This window comes from Nannochloropsis gaditana (assembly GCF_000240725.1).
Source record: "Nannochloropsis gaditana CCMP526 unplaced genomic scaffold scaffold260, whole genome shotgun sequence".
Classification (NCBI taxonomy): domain Eukaryota; class Eustigmatophyceae; order Eustigmatales; family Monodopsidaceae; genus Microchloropsis; species Microchloropsis gaditana.
The window spans coordinates 14,237-37,449 of record NW_005803693.1 but is presented as its reverse complement, the minus strand read 5'-3'; the positions used below and the strand labels follow the sequence as shown (position 1 = coordinate 37,449).

The following is a 23,213-nucleotide window of genomic DNA, read 5'->3' as shown; positions in this document are numbered from 1 at the left end:
CCCCTCCCTCCCTCCCTCCCCCCCCTCCTCCCCGCCCTGCTGGAACAGCAGGGCCGTCACGGGTCTGGGCGCCGCCACCGCTTCCCCCGGCCCGAGCCCGGGTAAAGGCGGACGCAACAGAAGGGCAGGAAGGGGGATGTTGATCCGATCTTCTCGGAAGCTGCTGGTCCACACGAGGACGAGGCCGGAAGCGAAGCCGAGGGCGACCTTCGTCCCGTCGTGGTTACAAGCCAAGGCCGTCGGGATGGCTGCGGCGGCGGTCAGGGCCTCATTTAAGGTACCCGGAGCCAGGGCCTGAAGGGCGGAAAGGACGGCGATGGTGTTGGAGGGCGCTGAGACTTTGCTTCCCACCCAGGTGTGGATAACAACTTGCGCCCCTGGGCCGTGGAGGCCGGCGACCACGAGGAGGGGAGGGGACTGGAGGGAGCGGGCGAGGAGGAGGGAGGGAGGATTGGAGGGGGAGGGAGGGGGGGAAGGAGGAGGAGACAGAATGCGGTGTTGAAGGGAGACGTGGAGGTCGGCGTCCGTGAAAGTGATGTGGCCCTGGTCGTCTGCGAAGATCAAGGCGCCTTCCACGAGCAACGCCGAGGCCAAATTGCCTTTCTGTCGGAAACGTCACAAGAAGATTATGGGTTAAAGGACATGACAACATGGATTGTGAAAGAAGAGAGAAGAGAAGAGTGCCTCGCCAGAACTGAGGCGCCATGCGGACAAGGGACGGGATAATGGTGGAGGCGAAAGTAGTGGCGGACAGAATGCAAGATCAAGAGATGGAACAGATAATATACACACGAGAGCCACCGAGGGGAGAAGGGGGTTGAAGGGCATAAAAGGAGAGCTGAAAAATGTGTGAATATAGAGATGTTGGGGGGGAAAGCGGAAGGAGACGAGAAATGGGAGGGTAGCGAAGAGAAGCCCGGGCGGTGGGAGGGGAGGTCGGCGCGTGCAGAAGCATGGTAAACTTACCAAAACAGAGGAGAGATTCCGAGGAAGGGAATCTCTGTCAAAGAAATTGTAGGGTCGGCCGCCAAAGCCCAACAGACGGGGTGGGCGGACTAGCTTTGATGAGGACATCAGAAATGCTTCGAGGCTCGCGACGGGTGAGGGAGGGCAGTGGGGGGGAAGCTATCGAAAGGTGAGCTCAGGCCAGGATGAGATGCCAGGCTTCCAAAGGGTTTGTACACGTTCCGATATAGCTACAGGAGCTCTGCAATTTCCGTGGAGTAAGGTATGGATGGGAAAGAGAGGGGTGTGAGCGCGTTTTTATGTCTTTGAAGTCCCTCGCCGAGGGGTCGCTAGTCGCCACCTGAGTTTACACAGCTGCAGCCCCGAGGCTTAGGCTTTCTCTAGTTACATGCATTCTTTACTTGATATCTAACCGTGTATATGTCTAGTCCGTGCATCGCCTTGTGCGCAGCTTGTTCTCGGACAGCCCATTGCTCTTTCAGCCGTGTAGAAAGTGGCGTTGGACACTCCGTGTTCTACTATTATACTCCAAGTGCCGCGTGAAACTGAAAACAAAGGAATACCGATAGAGGTCAACAAAAACTGGGATGAAAATGGTGTGTGGGGTAGCCTCGCGCCGAAGTTTGTTTTGCGTCGTACGGGAGATAAATTCTACCACAACGTTTATGCACACGGGGCTCAACCTCCCCTTCCATCCTTATTCCGATATCGTTCTCCGCATCCCACCCTTATGGTACACATCTACACTTCACCAAAATTCTACTCCATATTCTATTTATGTCTCGCCATAACAACGAGTAATCCATCCTCGGCATTTCGTGCGCCGAGTTTTTCCCTCCGTCTCGTCTTTGTTGGGCCCCCGCCTGGTCTTCCTCCCATCACATCACCACCGTCGTCGCCTTCGCAAGCCCTGCAGGAGCAGTCGGCAACAAGGATGAGTGGTGGTCGACAATCATCCATTTTTCCCCCTCTTTCCGGTACACAAACGAATACCGTGCGTGCTTCTGCACCTCACGGCCGTCCGGGCCCCGCCACGCAAAGACGTAGTACCCGTCGTTGATGGCTGTCTCTCCTTCATTTCCCGTTCCGAATATCCTTACGTAAGGTTGATAGGCTGCCACCCTCAATCCAGGGAGTGCGGCAAAAAAATCAAAATACGACCGAATTTCCGCGGGATTGACCCGAAGTTCCTCCGAAACCGTTCCCCACAACACGGCGTCCGAAGCATACAAGGCGGCCGTTTCCGCCGAAGCCGTTGCGCGGTTCGAGGTGACCGTCTGAAGCCATTTTTGAGTAGTTTGCAGGACTTCCTGCTTGACCCGCTCGTCCACGCCTGACGCACTGCGTGGCCGAGGTTCGACCATGGATCCCATCGCGACGTTTTTGTATCTGCCAGGAGTCTTGTCTACAGCTGCCACACCAGCCGGTGCAATGGCCATCGCACCAGAAGGAGCAGCGATGTTGAGAGCACCGCCTAAAAAAAGCGGGGGGAGGAAAAGTACCCCTCGGGCAAACTTTTTGACGAGACTGCGACGCGTGGAGCCGGGCGGGGCCGCTCGTGAGGCCGTCTGTTGCAGTGCATGTAAAACAGGCCTGATCTTGCCGAGCCGGGTGGCCTTCTCACGACGTCTCTTTTTCGTTTGAACATGACTATTGCTGGTGAGGGTGCCAGTGTCTGTGCTGGCGGTGGTCGAGGCCACGGCGGTTCGCGGGGACCGCGTTACACTGATAGGGTGGGGGGAACTGATTTTACGGACAATTGGGGAGGAGAAGTGCGTCAAGGATGTTCGAGGTTCCAAACGCGAAGGACTTGGAATCCGAGACGCCAAAGCATCACGCGATGGCGCATCAAGAGAGAGGTTACTGGAAGGGTAAAGTGGGAAGGCTTCGAGAAGGAAGAGCATGTGTGTCTTACTAAGGTAGAAAACTGGTTGATCGACAGACAGATTTGTCAATATCCCTATACTGTTGGAAAGCGCATCAAGAGGCAAAAAGAAGATTGACACTCCAATCAAAATGATATAAAATGATGGCGTATGTCGAGACTGATTCAGATGCTTTTCGCGTACCTAGGGCCCGAAGGGATGATGCCCAATTTGAAGGAAAAGGCGACGCCGGGTAAAAGGGAGGCAAGGAGAACCAAGGTCAGCAATAAATGCCTGAAAATTCTATCGGAGACTATTGGCCGGCGCTTCATCTTCCTGACGGTGCCTGCCCCGTGCCTGGTGGAAAGGGGTTGATCGGGCGGGAAGATGGACGATGTGAGGAGACACCCACGCTAACATGGCACAAAGCAATCCAACGATACTTCTCATCAGACGCAGCTTATGAATATTGCTCAACAAGCCGTCCATCAAGGTGTGGGCACGTGTCCATGCGAGAACTGAGCATTCAATGTCGCCAAACCACCTACGCGAGGCAATCAAGCGAGGCACGTAAGCCTTGCGTCACCCTGAAGGGGAGCACGCGTCGGCCTCCGCCGGCCTACGTTCCCTCGATTTCAGGCGGATTGGCCACTAAAGTGACGCCTCGACCTTGGCTATGGGGTGTAACAAGGTACGTGATGCCATTGGTTTTGATTAAAGATGTTGTGATATCTGGCAATATATTTGGGAGGAAGCCGAATGGAGAAGCGTCTTTGTCCTCCGGCGCCGGCGTCGTCGGAGGAAAATGTGTAAAAGGAGGTTTTCCTCGTCAAAGCCTTTGACGGCCTGGACATTTCACATGCATGAGATCTGTATCCAGTGACCTTGCATTTCTCATTGTCACCTAGGAATAGGGTGCCCGTAATTACCCTATCTTTGCAATGCTTGCAAGTAACGGACGTAATTCTATAATGAGGTTTTGGGTGGGGAGGTTGGCGTACATGTTTTTCAAAGATGCTGCACAAAAGATGATGATCAGCACATTGTCTCTACTCTCGTTGATCGTTGATCAAACTCAATTTGCTTGTAGTCCAACTCAATGTAGCACGGCTTTTGTATAGATGGTATTGTTTGCAGGGATCTGAAGAAAACTTTAAGTGATTCTTTACCTGTGTCAAAAAATTGAATGAAAACATCAAACGCTAATAAGTAAGATGCCAAAAATGCTCCATCACCTCTCCGAATTAATTGGAGACCAGACATCTTTGCTTTAAAGAGTTAAATATGTATGCACCTCCATCCATCCGAAATGTGACCGACCAAAATTGAGGGCCTCCTCAAACTCTACTTCCTACGCCTGTTATGTAACTCCAGGCAACCATCGATTTGCTATCCTCTTCATGCATCGATGTCAATGTGCTTCTTCTTCTTCTTCTTGGTTCCAAACTTGCTTTTCAAATCGACCGCAGCCACCCCCTCCGCTATAACATCAACAGCCACGTTTCCCTCTACTTTTTCCTGCCTGACCCCAACGCTGCTATCCTGAACATTTAAGCTCTCCGTCGCCCCCGTCACTGTGGGAGCGACAAATGTTGATTCTTTTTCCTTTCCCTGGGAGTTTGGAGTACTCAGGACAGCGTTGGATGCCGAGGGAGGCGCCGCGAGGGGACCTTCCGACTCTGTTTTTGCCCCCTCCGACGCCGTGCCCGCGGGTGCTGGCGTGACCCCGCCCTCCTTTTCAATCTTCTGGCCTGTCGTCCTCGACGAGGATGTGTCTGCCACCTGGCCCCACCTTCCGGCCGCCACGACGGGCGAAGGCCCAGCCGCCCGGGCAGGACCTAGGGAGGGAAAGCCGGATAGCGCGGGGAAGGCTTCGGTAGCGGTGGCGTTTTCTTTGCTGGAGCTGTTGCTGCCGCTATCAAGGGGAGGTGGGATCAATCCTTGTTCAGCCAGGACCCGGCGGGAGCGCCAGCGCCTGTCCGATCGGTCGGGGGGGAGCAACGAGACCGGCAAGAAGGGCGAAGGGGACGAGAAGAGGGGGGATGAGAGCGAGCAATAAATGCCAAGGAGGATATGATAATCGATTAAGGGGAGATTCTTAGAAAAGGCGACATCCTGAACACCACGATATACGCACCCTGGTTGGGCGGTCGGGGCTGGTTCGGGGGCGGGCGGAGGAGAGGGTTCGACAGGAGCTGCTGGGGAGGCCTCGGATGCGGCCGCCGAAACAGCCTTCTTCCGAACGTCATGAAAGACGGCCCTGCAACAAGAGGAGGAAGGAGGAAGGAGGGGAGGAAGCCACGGAACGAAGAGGGGGGTGAACGCCATGGAAGGGAGGATGACGGACGGCGCACCGGGGTTGAGAGTATGTTAACAAGGGTGGATCTCACCCCTATTGCTACCAAACCACCCCAAAAGTTCCCTTACTTGGTGTCGTCGTGCGCAACTTTTACTGCAAGGTTGACGTCGGCGTAAGCTCCACCACTGTTAAACAAGCGAGGTGCAGGGAAAAGGTCAATCCCAAGCACCACAAAACGATGACGATACATTAAACATGCATTGAATAAAGGAAGCATGCCCTCACATTTATAACCCGCGTGGATTCAAGAAACGAACTCACATCAACTCCCTGGCTTTGCGGTTCCCTAGGTACAATTGCTCCGTAGGCTTCGGTACCACACCCCATTCGTCATCCTCCTCTTCCTCGGCTGTTCTGTGAGGCAGCGAAAGGCATAATAATTTATTGTGTCAAAAAGTGTATAAGCGGGATGAAACCTGACTTATATTGGTATAGATGCTCAAAAGAGAGACGGAACCAGAGGTAAATAAAGTCGAAGGGACAAGGGAGGCTGATCGAGGATTTTGCACTTACGGCTTCACTGGTTCGGTTTTAGCCTTGGCCTGGTCATTGGAAAACCATTGTGGATGATTCAATTATTAGAATGAGGCGTATTACACAGTGTAAAGGTTACACGATAGGTCAAAAAATTATCGGTCTTGGACCGGAAAGACTTCAGCATGATTCCTACGCACCGCTTGCTTGGTTTTTTTGCGGAACAAAGATTTGACATCCGACATGGCTGGCTCACACGTTTGTATTTTGAACCTAGGGCTAGCTCTTTCTTGGCTTTTGGCTTTCCACTCACAGCCGCACTCTTTTCCTTCAGGTTATACCCGAAAGTTAGCCGCCGGAGGAGAGGTGTAGAAGGCTGTAAGTGCGTGCAAAGATTGCGTGAGCGACTTGAATACGGATCGCATCGATAAATACTTTACATCTCTCAAGCAAAGTCTCAAAATACAAATTATATCTGGAATGAGGGCCTGACGACGTTGCAATGAACAGGATGGCCGGGTGAGGCTCCTGACCGTTCCTCCGTCTTATTCCCGAGCCGCCCGCCTAAACCCTGCAAACCTTACGTACAAAGCATTGCCGGCCTTTCTGTTACATAAAACTACGCAAAACATCGCGAATTGATTTCAAATTCTTTGATGGGAGACGAAGCTGGCTCAGCCTCGGTGAACTGCCTGAGAAGGACTTTGTCAACTACCTGCCCGTTTAAGCAAACCATGAAAAAAGATGTACATGAGAAAACAAGGACGGAAGCTTCTTTCCAGTTTCTTTTTTCCTAGAGCTAGTTTTACTGTAGAATTTCTGAGGGCATGTCCTCGTTCTCATCTCCCCACTTCTAAATATCAATCAACTTTCATCGTTGTCAATCCAAGGTATGTTGTACTTGTCTCCTCTTCCTCTCTCGTGTCCACATCGTTCAGTTATGCACCAACACAATATGAAGGAAACGGTGATCGTTTGCTAACATGACGGAAAACAGCAAGAATACTGGCAATACTTCTGATGTATCCCATCCTTCGCTGATCATCACCATCATCAAGCGTTTCCACTCGAGATATGAAACATAACTACACACTTGGTCTTTTTAGGTGAAACCATGCCGCTGCGGACATTAAGCCGCATTCGCGACCCACGCCCCGGTGAAAGACTTCACTATGATGCTCGGTGCTTGTAAAAAACGGCATTTTTATCCGTGTCCACATACTTGCAAAGCGTATAACTTCGCCACAACGCTTTCCATATCGGGGTGTCGTCCTTCAGGTAGTACGGCCCCAGCGCCTTCTTGATGTGCTCACTCGCTTCTTGCGCGTGATAGAAAGGCATCTTACTAAATATATGATGGCAGACGTGCGTGTCCGAGATGTGGTGGAACGTATGGTCGAGCAGCCAGCCGAAGGAGCGGTCGACAGTGCAAAGAGCCCCCCGGAACCATGACCACTCTGCCCCGCGGAAATGAGGGATGAAGACGTCCGTGTGCTGGAGATAGGTGATGAGCACCAGATGATAGTTCACCACCATGTAGGGGAGCAGGTAGTACTTGCCCACGGTGGAGAACCCGTACTGGGTGCAGGCCCACACCACGCCGGCCAAAGCGAGGAAGAAGCCTATGTCCGACCAGATGATATCCAAGCGGTCCTTGGGGGAGAACAGCGCGGAATTCGGATCGAAGTGGCTGTTGTTCTTGCCCTTGTACTTTCGAGGTCCCGTGGCATTCATCAACAGGTAGCCGGGCATCCATCCCACGGTCAACATGATGATGATTTGGGCGAGGTTGGCCAAGGGGGAGTGGAGGAGGATCTCGTCCATCAGGTCTTCCTTGATGGGCGGCGCGAACACCTCGTCGTTCTCGCAGCTCCCCGTGTTGTTGTGGTGCTTGCCGTGGGAGATGCGCCAGGAATGGTAGGGGACGAGGAGGGCGGAGTGCAGGACCCACCCCACCAGGTTGTTCACCCGTTCGTACGGGGAAAAAGACTGATGCCCGCATTCATGGGCAATGACCCACACGCCTGTCAACACCGAGCCCTGCGCATACCAGTAGAGAGGCCACAGTAGGTAGCGGGACATTGTCGGCACGTCTGGGTGCCCGATGAGCGTGGCCAAGTATCCGAGCAGAGCAACCAGGACGAGGTCACAAGCGAGGTGGAAGAAGGAGGTGGTCAAGGAGCGTTCGAAGCAATGCCTGGGTACGGCGGCTTTGATATCCGCAAGGGTGAAGGGAGGAGGGGTGAGGGGGAGGGAGGGAGGCGCGTCCGTACGGAGAAGAATGTCGCCATATGGGGCCTATCGCACGTGGTAGGGGATGCAGGAGGACGAAGGAGAGGGTAAGACGGGTACGGTCTCAACGACGTGAGACAAGAAATGTGAGCCCAGGAAAGACAACTCGAACGTGCGGATTTCTGGTGAGAAACAGAGCATGTCGTGCCGTTGCAGGTCCTTGGAAGCTAACGTGAGCAAGCGCGTCACCAGGGCTCTCCCTCTCACCAGTATTTGAAGCAACGAGGCCCTGTCCGCGGAGGCGTCGTGTCCGTATTGCAGTGCCTTCTTTCGCAATTCTTCCGTGGGCATTGCCTCCAACGACTTACTGGGCCTAACCGAGCTCGAGATAGTGGATGCGGCATCCGCTCGAGAAAGGTCACTGGCGGTCAGAGAGTGGCCATGAGCATGGAAGGTTTTTGATGGAGGTGTGACAGTTTTCTCACCGCCACGCCCCATTCTAGAGAAAGGTGAGTTGGAAAACCTGTCTAAAGATACATTGTAGGGTTGTGGTCGTTGATACGGGTCAGGATACAAGGTCAGGGGCAATGAATCCATCTCGCTTCATTTTACTCCTCGGGTGGAGGCGATCTATAAAAATGTTCCGCTTACGTGGCTCATGAATTCCAACCACCCAAGAAGTAATCTAAACGTCATCAACAGATTAATGAAGTCACAATTTCCTTACATACGTCAAATACACGTATGGCAAGACCTACAAGGCCAGCTCCTTGTTAGACGTGTTGCATAACACAAGGTACGGGTGCGGCGATGAGCAGGGCGGGCTGACGGGGAACATGAAAGCGTCTGGCTCTGGTTTTCTTCTGGTTGCTCAACGTGAACACATGCACGCACCGGCCCAAGAAATCCACCACGAACCGCCCCCACGTGAGACTTTCCGCCTTTTTGCCCACCATGGACGGCGGGATGGAGCGCCGTCGCAAGTGTAAGACGGACCCAACTCCTGCCTAGACGGCCACGGGACGTGCCTCGCTGGCAACCGCCCAGATGATGACGAACAGGCGCGTCAGCTGACGCGTGCCGAGCCAGTTGGGACCTTCGGACGGTGGGGGGGTTGTACTTCGGAAAGGGGAGTCATCTCCTTGTACCGTGGCCAGGGCTGCGTTCATGTTCTTTCCGTACCGTTGTAGACGCCTTTCGACGCTGGTTGCTCCTAGGTTGCTGGATGGGGCATCGTGTAGACCATGGCTCGCCAGTTCTCATTACGCCCCCCATCATAGTAGCGTCTAAAAGGAGCGTTGTCTCGTAATAATTGAGAAATCGATCAATGCACGGCGCAGTACCGATGCCCGTCAGAACCTGCAGAATTGTTTTTGTGTACAACCGATACTATTCATACATTGGGAACTCGTTCCTGAGGGAACACGGGTGGAAAATCTCCCAACTGGCTCTACCGCTTTTTATATTTCTTTCCTTCTTTTGTCGAACATCGGGAGGCAAAATTTTGCATTTAAATATGTGTTCTTTCAACTTATCACTCTTATTTCACCCATGTGTCGTGAGTGTCAAGGAAAGTCCAGGCGTCATGCATGTTATGTGTAATCTATACGACACACATTCGACCTCGCCTCGCACATTTACTCTCCCAGTTCCTTTTTCCTCCGCCAAGAAAATGAGCCTTTTCCTGCTAGCATTTTTAAAGCATCACATCGTCGTCACCTAGTCTGCTTCGCGACTTCCCACCAACGACCCTTTCCTATATCTACACAGTTCCCCTTTTTCGTGCCACAAACCATTTGCACCCAACCCCACACTGACACTCACATCGTCACGGGCTCCATCAATTTTTTCAACAAAATATTGAATTTATCCTCCGTGTCTTTCCGTAGCGGCAGCTGCCAATTGCCAAACAGCAAATCGCCAATCTCCTTGGCAATGTTGGTAGTGCTGCTCGGGCGACTAGCTTCCAGGGCCTTCTTGCTCATCTTCTCCCGCACCTCCTCGCTCATCAGCCACCCCGACACCACCTCCCCGATCGCCTTCGGGTCCTTTTTGTAATCACCAAAGCCATTTTCCACCACAAAGGGCACGTTCCCTTCTTCCTGTCCGGGCAGGTAGTTAAAAAGCATCACGGGCAGCCCCCGAGTACTCGCCTCCGCAATCGTCCCTGGCCCGGCCTTGGTGACGATGCAATCCGACGCGCCCATCCAAGCATCCATATTATTTACAAACCCCTTGACCACCACATTCACGCTCGGGGGCCACGTCCGCCGCTCCAAATTCCGCCGCATTTCCTCGTTCTTCCCACACACCACCACCACCTGGCTCTTCTTCCCCCCGGATCCCCCAGCCGCCAGCGCCGAGGCAAGGCTCTCCGTGATCTCCAACAGGTTTCCTATCCCGTCCCCACCCCCCACAACCAGCGCCGTCCTCACCCCCGTGGCCAAACCCAGCTCCCTGCGCAACTGCCCTTTATCCTTCCCCGCCTTCCAAAAGCCTGGCCGGATCGGCAGTCCGTGCTGTCGGATTTGATCGTGTTTCAACCCCATGGCCAAGGCAATCTTTCGAACTGGGTCCGAGGGAACGAAGCAAAGGTCCACCTCCTTGTGAAACCAGGTCGGGTGCGCGCCTCCCAGGTCGGTGACGACGGTCACGAAAGGAATTTGACGCTTCCCGCGGCCCAGCGTGTTCAAAACCCGCAGGGGCACATCCTGACAGAGGGGGTGCACCGAGATGATCAGGTCCGGGTCTTGGTCCTCAATGCAGTCCTTGAACCGGTGGTGACAAGCCAGGTTCGACAGCTCCTCCGTGCCCCATTTGGAAGGGGGAAATTTCCCGTACTCCCAGAACGCCTTCCAGTAGAGGGGGTTCTTGGCCATGAACTGATAGGCCGGCACGAATCGATTGTAGGGCCAGGGAGCGAAATCCGTCCAGATATCCACGGTCGTGCACTCGACCTGGTTGGGAAAGAGCTCGTTGAAAGCGGCCTCCAGAGCCTGGGCCGACGCCCGGTGCCCGCCCCCGGTATCGGACATGAGGATCAACACCTTCTTTTTCCGCTTCTCACTCGTGCCCGCCACCCCCGCCGCCCGCAGTGGCATGCTCCCACCTTCACCCCCCCCTAGGGCCACCTCGATCCCCCTCGTGTCCGTGGGGATGCCTGGGGGCAGGAAGGAGAGGATGCCACCGTCCCTGGCCATCGTCTCGCCCGAGGACCAGGCAGCGTAGGTGGACGACAAGATTCTATACGTGTTCGAGGAGGATGCAGGCCCTCCCGGCAAGCTGGGAGCTGCCGTTTCTCCAGGAGCCGGGCTTGTTGTCCTGGAGCTGATCCCTCCCCGACGAAACGCCGAGAATAGGCCTCGCCATCCCCAAAAGGCCCTTCCTTGGTCTTGTCCCTCGATACCCGTCGTGGAGGCCGCGTTGCAGACCAGCATGCGGACATTCCCACTCCGTCTGCCCCCACTACTGCTGCTGCTGCTGTGGTGGTACAAGGCACTAACGCCGTTTAAAACGCTGGCCAATGGCACGGAGGAAGAAGAAACGCTGGCAGCTGCTGATGTTGCCGCGGCTGCTGCGGTCGCGCTCCGAGGAATGAGTACCCCGCTATTTTTCATCATCAAACGATTGGTAGCGATCAATTGTGGTCCTCCTGGTGGTGGAGCGACGAAAGGATTGTGTGTGGTGGTGTAGAATTTCAGGCCGAAGACGGCAGCAGTCGGGAGAAGGAGAAGGAGGACTAAAGGCAGGACTCTTCGCATGAGCCTACTGCGGGCGGAGCCCGTGGTCGGCATTCTGATGCTGATTTTGGGGACCCTAGCTATCTAAACTGCGGCGAAAATGTTGGAGGAAGCTTGAAGGTTTTTAAAAACGGGCGCAATTGCTCGCTTCAGCAGTCCACACTAAGCTACTCCGCCTCCAGCTCACGAGGAGAAATCCTACTCCTGCCAGAGAGGAAAAAGGGTGCAAGAAAACGTGAGTATGAAACCTTGGACCTGGCCAGTATTGATAAAATGACATACGTTTTCCTTAGTCCGCAGGCAAGGAGTCTTGAACTGACGGAGATGCATTGGCGTCGAAGGCTCGGAGGGGGCTGGCATGCATTCGTTGTTTCAAGTTGAAAGTCAAGAGGAAGAGCCAAATATAATCCTGATTTAGTACCCCGCCAATACACTGTCCACCCGAACTCAGTGCACGCGGACTAGGCTCCGTGCATTTCAGCACATGGAATACACCTTTCCGCCACCGCGATGTGGGTTACTGGACGTGAATGCTTTCTATGGCTTTGATTTTTAGAGGTGTGGTGGTGAGGCGATCGGGAGACGCGTCGATCACGGAAGACACGAGGGAGAGCTTAGCTAGCTCCAGGGTGCAAACGTCGGCTGAATTTTTTCTTTTCCATCACATCCTGGAACGGATTTTATGGAGATTCGTTTTTAATGTTTGTTTCGTCAAGTTCTTGCGATTTCATGCGGTTGATCGCCTGATTGCCAGCTCTTCAAAAGCATGAAAGGCCTGCCCTGTTCATAGGTTCTCGGCCCACTTGCTTCAAAGCGTACCGTAGAGAGGTTCGTGAAGAACAGGATGGGAAAAATAGAAGTTTATATTCACAGTTGTAGTAGGTGCATCATGTCCATGCTAAGAATTCTCGTTACCGCTGCAAAGGGGGTAAAAGTGGCCGGTGGAGGTCTTAGGGTACCTCGGCAAAGCCCTTGTGGGACCAATGATAATGTCTGTCTTTAGCAAGGATATGAATACGTGCGAGCTAACACACAACGAATTTATGAGTGCCACGACATCCTATCTTACAACTGGGATTTTGCAGGTACCGTCACGTACGTACGTATGGTTAATTGCTATACAAATAACGGGACGGATGGCAACAGAGGGTGGGACTATTGCCAAGACCTTTAAGACTTCGTGTATTATTGGCTATCAAACGCGCGCTAATGTTTCTGTATCCCGTAGCGCGCGTGCGATAGCCAATATTACACGAAGTCTTAAAGGCCTTGGCAAGAATACCAATCTCTGTTGCCATCCGTCCCATCATCTTTTGATAACGCTGAAACTTCCCTTGCTTGGTTACCTTCGGATACATATTGCCTGTGCCCTCGATCCTCGTCAATATCTCTCTTTTCACTGAGTGCACGATTATATTAATATTCCTTGATATTTCTATACGCAGCTTCAATCAAGGCATTGTCAAAGATCGGACTCGCGCGCTTCCTGGAATGCGACGGCCTTTACTGTAGCAATAGACTTAGGACTGTCTTAGCATTGAGAACCTGTAGTTAATTGTCAAGCTCGTCATTTTTTAGACACCCCTGATACCTGTATTCGCGATTTCGTATTGCATGGGCCTAGTCATTTGATTTTATTTATTCATTACTGCTCATTGTGGGCGCATTGTTCATCAGCGCGCACACATTAGACCTAAAACGCTTAGACGATCATTGTTGATATTTTCCTTTCAATCCAAAAATATTAGGAACCGTTGAATTTCTTCGTTTTAATTAGTAATTTTAAAAGTCCAAGCGATTACAGATTCTGCAAAGAAATTCTGATGAGATTTAAGCAATGTATGCTCTGATGGCATCACATTGGCGAACGCGTGGTTGCAATTCAAATGTATACCATTCCACCTGTGGATGTCGGATTACGTCTTATCCCTTTCTCATAATTTTTTTCGACGTATGCATCAAAATTGTGCTCCTCTATTCATTTGTTGAGGACAAATTACTGGTTATGCTTGAAATGAGGCGGGTGCCGTGTCAGGTTTGAGTGCGTATCGACGCACCGCAAAATCCACCACACACTTAATTAAGACATATGACGTCTTCTTCAACAGCTTCTCGTCTCTGCAATCAAAATGTTTTGAGAGAAAGGTATTGTAATCTTCGTCAGTGACCGTCTCAACTAAAATGTCTGATAGTGTTTTAGACCTGAGTCGGGCTGCCAAGGCCTCGAGTCCAATATTGCGCAGAGAGACCTCAACATCCCTACTAGTGGTGTACAACCAAAGTTGAGCAACCATTTCTTTGTTCAAACAAGCATTAAGAAGTGTATAAAGTCGATTCCCCATCGCAGAACACCTGTCAAAAATCATATACCGGGATGAAATGCGAAAAAGGGATGAAAAACTTGTAGGGGACCAATTCGTTCATTTTCTTATTCGACAAATAAGCTCTATTGGAAAGAATTTGGATAGTGTATCCCCTTTCCTCCTCTCATTGTCGATTAAAATATCGTAATGCTCGGATAACAGTACTTATATGCTTCCGAAATGAGACCAGCCTTCAAGCCCTCACCCTTTCGAAATGCTAGGGAGGGAAATAGTGATAAGTGCGTTTCTTTTCTGGTATCCAAAAATCACCTCAAACACCTCATACACTTTCAGGAAAATGATAGCATTGTTTTTAAAACGCCGGGGAGCAGGGTGCGACAGAGAGAATCCGGCTTTCACAAACGGCTGATAACCGTGGAAACGGCTTGCTTCGCGAGTGTTCCCAGGGGCCCATCTTGCATTGTCTATGCCGCTTCAGGTTAGCTTTCAATATTGTAATTTACTGCCTGTCGCGTGATACCGCTGTACCAAACATCGAAACTAAGACTTTAACGTATGACATGTCAAGCCGCAAGATATCTTTGATAGGTGGGTCTAAGAACCAAAAGGACGCAGAAGAGGCCCCCTCCCTTCGCAATTTTCTTCTCGTGGCGTCCATGGCAGATTTCCTTTCTCATGAATTTCTTCATTTACAAAAGGAGTTGAGACAAGTCATTCAGTCTCCACTGCCATGCCTGTGCTTCCCTCACCGTCGTCTACCCCAGCCGCAGCTAGCTGCTTTTTGAGCGCATACACCATGGTACTCAACAACCCTCTTTCTTCGTCTAAATCCTCCGCTCTTGCCTTACTTTCCTCTAGCTGTTCCTGCAAAATCGCAATTTGTTTTCTAAACGCCCCTTCAAGTCCGTCCTCCCCTGTCCCTTTCTCCATCTCTCCCAGCCGTCTGGCCAAAGACTCATTTTCTTGCTGCAGTCGGCGACATTTGTTCAAGAGCGCTTCTCCGGTGGCGCTTTCAGCAGAAAAGTGCCGTGCCTGAGCATCCTCTTTCAAAATTTTTTCGGACGCTTCCAATTCTGCGATCTTTTCGCGTAATAAGCGCAACTCCATAGCTACGCCAGGGTCGACCAGCACTTTCCTTCCCCACGCCTCAGGTGGACTTTGGAAGACCCTTAATTCTTGAATATGGCGGTGCAACTCCAAAATTTCCGCGTCTTTTTCCTGAAGCTGATGAACGTACACTTGTTCACGATTTTGAAATCCGACGAGCCTACCCTCAGCGGAAAGGAGGGCTTTTTGAAGAGTGGGAACATCCGTAGGGAGAGATGGGGGCGCCGGGATAGCATCTTTTCTTGGTACGCTGGAAGCGGTCAAAACTGGCTGGATGTCAGGTGTAGAAGATCTAGCAGCTTTGTAATATATTTCCTGTTGCGACGGTTGAAGAGAGTTAGAAACCCATGAAATGAAACTCTCAGCACGCCGTACAAGTGATGTTGTACTTTGTAGAAGCCTTCCTCACCGGCAATTCTTCGTCTTCCTCTGCTTCCTCATCATCATCTGCGCTTAGAGCTGCCAAAGCCACCGTGTTCTTGTGGCTAGTCATCGTGGTGGACAGATGTACCCAGCAAATATTGTCCCGGAGTCTTTCCTTTGGGGGGGAGGTAGTAGTAAGCCTACTGCGACCAAAAGTTATAGAGGAAACAAACCTGCAACAACAGTACCAGCACATCAACATTTGAATGCCAGCACATTCCAGGAAAACTTAAAAAGAAAACGTGAACCGGCGTTCCAACCCCGTGTGCCCGTGGCATTGCGTCCTTCTCTCGGTCCCAAAACCCAAGCCTGTGACTCCCGGGGCCGGGCGGGAAAAGATGATTTAAATTCCTGGCCGTTAACGCAAGGAGGGAAAGCTCCTACGCCCGGTTGCCGGGGGGCCACCATGGCCCTGATTGCGCCGTATTCCTCTGCGTTCCAGTCTCTTGCTTCGACTGGGTGGGTTATGAGCCCAGAGAGGGGGCTGTGCCTTGTCGAGGGCGAATTTCTTTGTTTTTAAGTGTAAAGTCCACGCAAGGTGGAATCCTCCTCACCCACCTTAAGGCGGTCACCAGAACCCCTATACACCCCGATTCCACAAATTATGCTCTGACACTTCTTTTTTCACACGTTTTGATAGATAACTGCTTTATCTACCCACTGGCATGGACCACGCAAGTTTTCGTCCCGCTCTTGGTGGCGCTCCCCGCCGGCGAGCATCCATGGCACCAAGCGCGTCCTCCTTGACGTTATTGTCCAGTGCTAGCGGCAACTTCACTCCTGTCCCAACCACCACTGCAATAAAAAGCATTCTCAAGCCGTCTCAAGTCCAGCCTCGTCGCGATTCTTTGGCCGTTCCGTCGCGGTTGACTGTCCACCAGAATGTTCACGTCACGGCAGGGGCACAGGCTCCCAAAGCCGAGCCCCGCCTCCCCTTCCATCGTTCCTCCCGCAAACAACATCGCCGACCGGAGCCTCAGCCATCATCTACAGACCAAGAAAATCTGACTAGTGCTCCCCTTTCCAAACATGCGGCGTCCATGGGCGTCCACGCTGCCAAACCGCACCTCTCGACCGGGAACGTGGCAGTTCCCACCCACGCGTCTCTGAAGACGCCTTCCCACAAGAAGGCCACTGCCAAGCTGGGAGGCACCGCTGGCAAGGTCTCTTGCGCGACGCCGCAGCGGTTGCAGCAGGATGCGAGTACGATGTGGACCCGTTTGCGTCAAGCCTTGGCTCGGGCAGAAGGAGAAAGCGAGCGCTTGACCAAGATGGCAATCCAGGAGCCTTCCAAGCAGGGAGGGAGCCAGCGTGGGAATGCACGGCCGTCGGCGGAAGTTCTGGATATGTGCCGACGACTGGTGGCAGCCACCGACGATGCAGTGAAAACTCTTCACCTACTCTTTCCTGGAGCGAGTTTTGAGGACCGGAGAGAGGGGCGAGAAGGGAATGAAGGAGGGGAGGCGGAGAAAGCGTTGCCTCAAAGCGATGCGACAGATGTGGGAGCGGGGCGGCATCCTTCCATCGTCGAAGAAGAAGAAGGTGAGGAGGAAGCAATGGAGGATGGGAGTTTGGAGGAGAGTTTGGAGGAGGGGGAGATACGCGAGAGTCCGGGGCACTCGGGGGGTGCGTCGAAGGGGAATCTGGCGGCTGCCTCTGAGACAGAGAGCGGCGCAGGGACGTCAACAGCGGAGGGACTGACGGAGCAAGATGATGCGACTGAAAGGAGTGCGCTGCAAAGGCTCGTGGAGGAGGTAGGGGAGCAATTGAAGCAAGAGGAAGAGAAGGAAGAAAGGGGGACGGGGGCGATCGTCTCGCCGGACCGAGGGGGCCGGGCGGGTGACGGGATCGAGGACGAGACAGTCAGGAAGGAGGAAGCGGGCGAGGCCGCAGGGGAGGACGACGGGATGGGGAAGGAGAAGGTGAGAATGGTGGTGGAGGAGGGAGAGGCGTCAGAGCCTGGGGCGCGCAGGCCGGGAGGGAGGGACCTGGAGAGTCCGCCCACCATGGCGGACCTTGGCTTGTCGCAGTTCACCCGCCGTTTCATCGAGACAGCCAAGGAGGGGACCTGGGGAGAAGGGAAAGGAAGGGAGAGCGCCAGGAAGGAGAGCAGCCGGGAAGCAGACGCCTCCTCTCAGGAACTCAGCCCTTCCTCCCCCACCTTGCCCCTGGAGAGAGGGGCGGCAGCGGCGGCCACGGGACCCAAGACGCCCGTCATCGTCATGCCCACCGCCCAAGGCGTGCGTGAGTTTCCTTCCCCCGTCTTCCGCACGGGAGTCAAGCTCAGGCACCCTACAGGGTCCACACCCGGGACCCGTCCTCGCCCAAACCACCTAGGCGCTTCCTCCCACTCCTCCTCCACTTCCTCCTCCTGCCGCTCTCCCAACCTCTTCGAACCTCAGAGCTTGAACAAGCAGGGGTTGCGACGCTCCTTGCATGCCCCCGCCTCCCTCCCGCCCTCCGCCCGTCCCTCCCACCCTCCTTCGACCCGCCACGACGATGACACCGAGCTACAGCATCATTCCTTCGTCTCCTCCTCCACCGCCACCCCGGCCATGCAGAGCCCCTCCCTCCTCCAACGTCACGCATCCCTCGCCGGGCGCCAATGCCTTGGCCAACCCCTTTCCCTCTCCTCTCAAGCGTCTGGTCCTCCCCGAGGCCCCTCCGTCCGTCCCTCCACCTCCTCGTGGGCGGCGCGCTCCAACGACCCCACCCCAGAGCTCACCTCCTCGGCCAAGACTCCTTTCCGCGTGCTGCCTTCGGGGCTGGACCAGGGCGCAGGAGAAGACGAGGAGAGGGATGGAACGCCCTCCACCGCCCGGTGTATCCGTCTGTTGCAGTTTCCCCCCCTGAGCGCGGGGAGCAAAGACAAAGTGGAGGGAACGGGGTCCGGTGGCATGAAACGAGGCAAGCGTTTGAGTCGGACGCCGGCGGGTGCTGATGCGGTAGAGGCCGGAACAAGGGACAGGGAGGACAGAGAGGGGATGATGATGGGGGAGGACGAGTCTTTCTCGTACAACTACCCGGATTTAACGCGGCAGTCCGCCAGCTTCGTCTTCTCGCCGAACCGCATGGTGGGGCTGGGGTTGGAGGCGGAAGGGGGCGGGGCGGGGGCGGAGGGAGAGACGGGCCCCCGTTATTATCTGCGGAGTGCGGAAAAGAAGGCTCGGGAGCTGGCAGTGGTCCGGGCAGAGGAAGAAGAAGCAGCGCGACAGGCGGCCTCAGTGCGTGCGTTAGCAGCGGCACGCCGAAGCCCTCGACTCGCCTCCTTGGACAAGCATGGCGCTAGAGTATCAGATAGTGCGGGGCAGTCGGCGAACGAAGGCGAAGGAAAGCAGGAAATAATGACCCGTGCGCCGTCTGCGAAGCCTTTCGCATCATCGCCTGCCGTGCCAGCAGCTTCTCCCATGCCAGCCAGCTCCACAACGCATACCCGCAAATCCCCTCGGATTGCCCGCTCCACATTGGAACGGGAAGTGACCGCTGCCTATCAGGCCACGGCCAAGGTGGGATCGGGGAAGAGGCAAAGTCTCTTTGCGGCCGATGTCGAGGCCGAGGTGGAGGCAGGACCTGACAAGGCGGGGCCACAGCCGTGCCGGCCCATTCCGGAAGTCCCTGAGGAGGAATTTGCCCGGGCGCCCAGCTTCATCCAGATCCAGGTTACTAGGGAAATGCTGAACGATGCCATCAAGGTCTTTAATTCCCACATGAAGGGGAAGCAACATGGAGGCAAATCAGGGGTACAAGCCCTGCCCCTCGATCAAGTCACCGAAATTATAGCCCAAGGTGATCTCTCCAAGACCATCTTGCTTTCTCTCGCCCATTTGAAACGGGTAGGAATGAGTATGACAACGCAGGGACAAAGGGCGTACAAGATATGGATGTGAGGGAACAGTGTAGCGGAGGGGTGCGTCAAGACACGAACTGTTTGATAATGGACGGACCAGAAGGTAAATTGTTTGAGGACTGACACTGGTCTGTGTCCTACCCGGACAACCCATCTGAAGTGTAGAAAGGACGCCGACCTCTTCACATCAGCGAATTTTAAACGAGAGCATGATGTCTTGGCATGTCAGATCTTGATACGCTGGAATATAATAAGAGGACAAGTTGCGTATGGTACCTGTTAATAAATTCGCATTTTGGGGGATGCTAGTGGAGCAGTAGGAGGAAGCGCAATGCAGGGTATCATAAAAATGTTGCATCATGGCAAATTAAGATCATTGCGTGTTTTGTGACTTAGAAAACCATGTCGCCCGATAATGAAAAGCAGGAGGGGAATAAAACGACGTCAAGTGAAAAGCCAATTCTTGGATACTCATGAAATCGCATTGAGTACATCTTTTCCGACTCAGCTGACCACATTTTAAGGTCCGCTTGTACACATGCATTGCTCTATTTTCTAACTTTATTTGATCATACGGCCCATTAGTACCTGCTGGTGCGATTCTTGTTGTGCAAATATGATTCTGCCGCACATGATTTCACCGCACATTAAGCCATATGCATTCAAGACCGTGCACAAAATGTGAAATTTCAGGCTCTATCCCATCGGACAGGACGCGCGTATTCCCTCCCTTCACTGTCATCCGTTTTTTTTCCTTGACGGTTTGCATGTCAGACAAAAAGGCCTCGAAAGGGAGATGACAATTACTGAGAGTGTTGCTGCTTCTTCGCCTTCGACCCCTTGCCCCTTACATTTCAAACATTTTCTTTCATTCCACACAAGCTTCATAAAGTGGGCGAAGATCTCCACATGACAACCCATCGCAAGAAAAAGGCAGTGCCAGAACTTTCTGATACAAGAACTCAGGCCTCACGACGGGGAGTTGGTGTTTGGGGGGGGGGGAGGATTGGAGGGGGGTTGCCTACGAGAGGCCACAAAAATCGGTTAATGCGACAGTTGCCACACCACCTGGATCTACTCTAGTAAAAGGCGAGAGAGATTTCCAAGGTTGATGGTGAGGCTGTGCTGGGAGCACGGTTGCTGAAGGTTTGCTCTATATAGTAGATTGGATGAAACAAGAATGTGATTCGCTTATCGACATTGAGTGGACTCCACGAGTGACGCCAGGGGTTCTTTTTCAAGGAAGTATGCTGTATTGGAGGTATAATGCTCTTATGGTTGCCTTGGGAGCCTGTTATTTGCTGTTTCATCTCGTGCTTTCGTTCCTGTATTCATTAAATCGGAAATTTGCGCCATTAAAGCTGTACTACGAGACAGGGCATCAGTGGCGGGGAGGTCAGTTGAAAAATATCGATTCGCTTCCCTTTTCTTTTCTGTGTTGCGATATTGGGTTGTTCCTTAATAATACAAGTCGAGAAAAACATTTATGTACTCGGGGATTGTTGGCACACATGTAATGAAACCTTTTGAGTCAGGCTCATAATGCCGCTTTCAAACATTTTTGTAAAGGTCCCATGGGCCAAAAGCTTCAGCATGCGTTCGCTTTACGATCGAGATTTGTCCAGTGTATAAGCGGAAGAAAGTATCTACTAGAATTATCGTGACTGGAGCACCTTGTCAAGGCACCTGCACTGTGCTTCTCGAGTATTTTTGATTTACCATTTGCCGAAAAGCTCCTCAATATTCATGTTTCGTGTGCATTAATAGAAAGGAAAGAAAACAGTGCCTCGCAATAATATCATTCAAATTTCTTACCCATTTGAATTTTCTTTCAGCTGTTACGAAGTTTACTTGATTACACAGTGAAAACCTATGTACACCCATCTATTTTACCTTTTCTCTGCCCCTCGCTTCAAACCTCCGATCAAAGCGTCCACCAGTCAACTGCACCACGTCACAACAATCCTCAACGACGCTGTACACGTACACATTTCCTCCCCCACCTCCTCCTCCTGCTATACCTCCGCCTTTTCTTCCCTGCCCTATACCTCGCCCTTGTTTTTTTTCTTCCTCTTCCAACGCGTCTGCTAAGGACCTCAAGCCTTTCTTGTACGGGCCGCAATGCTGACTCACCCACGGATCACGCAGCGCTTCCTCTGGACCGACACGAAGGTATGCAGTACAGAAGACACGAATGACTATGTACGGCATTTCCACTGCCAACACCACCACAGCTTCCCGTTGTGGTCCGGATCCTACGAAAGGATGACCCACCATTCGCTCGAGATGAGATCGCACTCGCCGTTCCAAGGCCGTCATTTCCTTGTACGCTTTCCGACGATCTGCGCCGGGCGCGTATTGCGAGAGTTTCGAATCAAGGTAGGAAAGCTTGACCTCCACTCCCCCTCCTCCTCCCCCTCCTCCCGCGATCCCGCCTCCGACTCCCCCTCCTCCGACTCCCCCATGCGCATTATAGCTGTGTTGATAATATCCCGCGGGGCCATGATCCAACGCACTCGTGTCCACGTGGTACGGCCATCCTTTCTCCCCGCTTCCTCCCCCCCCTCCCCCACTAAAGCCTCCTCCGCCCGGGGACGGTATCCTGTCCAATATATGACGCGCCAGCTGCAGCAACGGCACCGTCGCATCGGACACGCCGGCCTCCCTCACTGCGCGAAGCTTCACCGCCCTCTTGTCTCGCAAGACGTGCGCTTTTACCATTACCAGGAAGGGAATGCCCATGGCCAGGCAGACCCGGGTCGCGTCCTCCACGGACATCTCCACCCGCCCTCCCTCCCGCCCTTTCCTCCACAAGTCTTGTGGGAAGTATTCCGCTTTCACGCCCCGATTCCAGAGCACACAAGCCACCAGCAACCGATCGGCCATGCCCCCCGCCCCCAGCCCCGACGCGGTGGAGCAGATCAGGACGTCGGGGGGGCCGGCGCAGGAAGGGAGGCGAGGTATCGCATCGACGGAGAGGGGGAGGAGGCCCTTGGAGCTGTGGGGACTGTGCGCGACATAAGGCACCATCAATAGGGGACACATGATTCGCCAAGCGCCTTGGGGGAGCCGAATGAGGATGGGGAGAAAGGAAACGAAAGGGGAGAAGGGAGATGGAAAGGAAGGCGACCTACCGCGTGAGTTTTTCGATGGAAACCGTCATGCCCATGGCAAGCAGGAGGGGCGACGCCCACTGGGCGGGAGAGCGGTGTTCAAGTATCAGACTGTCGTAACGCCCCCCCTCGATCACACAGTATCGCAGGTAGCGATGGGAGGCTCCGGTAGCTTGTCTCGAGTAGGAAGCAGAGGCGCTCTGTGAAGGGGTTGGAGGGGCTTCGGAGGAGGCCTGGGGGGCCCGGGGAGGGAAAAGGGAAGCAAATTCTTTCCCTAGCGTGGGCGGGACAAGAACTTGGAAGATCAAGCCCGAGGTATAGTGAGACTTGCGGCGGTGGAGGCCCATATCAAAGACAAGGGCCAGCGGGGCGTGCTTGCATTCGACGGGGCCCTTTCCCCCCTGAGCACCGGCCAATAGAGAGGCTTCCATCAAATGTTTGGGTTCCTTGGGGCTCATACTGAATGTTTGTGGGGTATCCCCGGTCACCCCTCCGCATTTTTCCCTCATCCAAGGCCCCGGCACAGAGGTGTGGAGAGCACGCCGTCCGTCCCCCCCTCCTTGCCGAGTGCCAACACGGCGGTGATGCGTTTGGAGAGGGTTCAAGCCAGGATTTTGGTTGGGGTTGTCCAAGCTTGGATTGATGGACGGCGTGCTTATCCTGCCTCCCACTCCGCCTTTCTCAACCCCCGAGAGGGAGGACGGGGGGGAGGACGAGAGCCCGGTAGGGGTGGGGGAGGAAGCCGCAGGCACGACCAGCATGC

At 53.7% G+C, this 23,213-nt stretch overlaps 6 protein-coding genes across 6 annotated transcripts; all 6 read right to left on the bottom strand.

The window, feature by feature from the left end:
• Nucleotides 1-1,218, bottom strand: NGA_0082200 (uncharacterized protein; the record flags this gene model as incomplete). The annotated part of the gene is made up of 2 exons (XM_005855191.1): nucleotides 967-1,218; nucleotides 1-603 (listed from the first exon to the last, which is right to left on the bottom strand). Coding segments are annotated over exons 1-2 (711 nt in total), but the record flags the coding sequence as incomplete, so codon positions are not given.
• Nucleotides 1,219-1,844: 626 nt separating this feature from the next.
• On the bottom strand, nucleotides 1,845-2,405 carry NGA_0081901 (putative protein conserved in bacteria with a cystatin-like fold containing protein; the record flags this gene model as incomplete). The annotated part of the gene is made up of 1 exon (XM_005855188.1): nucleotides 1,845-2,405. One exon carries the CDS (start codon nucleotides 2,403-2,405, stop codon nucleotides 1,845-1,847), a length of 561 nt encoding a protein of 186 aa, XP_005855250.1.
• Nucleotides 2,406-2,690: 285 nt separating this feature from the next.
• Nucleotides 2,691-3,055, bottom strand: NGA_0082400 (uncharacterized protein; the record flags this gene model as incomplete). The annotated part of the gene is made up of 2 exons (XM_005855193.1): nucleotides 3,036-3,055; nucleotides 2,691-2,931 (listed from the first exon to the last, which is right to left on the bottom strand). A coding segment is annotated over exon 2 (180 nt), but the record flags the coding sequence as incomplete, so codon positions are not given.
• A 1,514-nt stretch (nucleotides 3,056-4,569) lies between these two features.
• On the bottom strand, nucleotides 4,570-6,044 carry NGA_0082000 (uncharacterized protein; the record flags this gene model as incomplete). The annotated part of the gene is made up of 5 exons (XM_005855189.1): nucleotides 5,865-6,044; nucleotides 5,704-5,732; nucleotides 5,452-5,544; nucleotides 4,969-5,091; nucleotides 4,570-4,669 (listed from the first exon to the last, which is right to left on the bottom strand). Exons 1-5 carry the CDS (start codon nucleotides 5,907-5,909, stop codon nucleotides 4,570-4,572), a joined length of 390 nt encoding a protein of 129 aa, XP_005855251.1. The 5' UTR covers nucleotides 5,910-6,044.
• Nucleotides 6,045-6,431: 387 nt separating this feature from the next.
• Nucleotides 6,432-8,425, bottom strand: DES (omega-6 fatty acid desaturase delta-12). Its single transcript, XM_005855186.1, has 2 exons — nucleotides 8,164-8,425; nucleotides 6,432-7,962 (listed from the first exon to the last, which is right to left on the bottom strand). Exons 1-2 carry the CDS (start codon nucleotides 8,392-8,394, stop codon nucleotides 6,835-6,837), a joined length of 1,359 nt encoding a protein of 452 aa, XP_005855248.1. The 5' UTR covers nucleotides 8,395-8,425; the 3' UTR covers nucleotides 6,432-6,834.
• A 13,833-nt stretch (nucleotides 8,426-22,258) lies between these two features.
• Nucleotides 22,259-22,908, bottom strand: NGA_0082100 (uncharacterized protein; the record flags this gene model as incomplete). The annotated part of the gene is made up of 2 exons (XM_005855190.1): nucleotides 22,259-22,328; nucleotides 22,472-22,908. 2 exons carry the CDS (start codon nucleotides 22,906-22,908, stop codon nucleotides 22,259-22,261), a joined length of 507 nt encoding a protein of 168 aa, XP_005855252.1.
• Nucleotides 22,909-23,213: the final 305 nt, after the last annotated feature.

Bases quoted from the DNA above. Each gene is read 5' to 3' on its own strand.
- DES (XM_005855186.1), bottom strand. From the start codon at position 8,394: ATGGGGCGTGGCGGTGAGAAAACTGTCACACCTCCATCAAAAACCTTC. The intron at 7,963-8,163 runs GTGAGAGGGAGA...CACGTGCGATAG, and splicing joins CCTCGTTGCTTCAAATACTG to GCCCCATATGGCGACATTCT.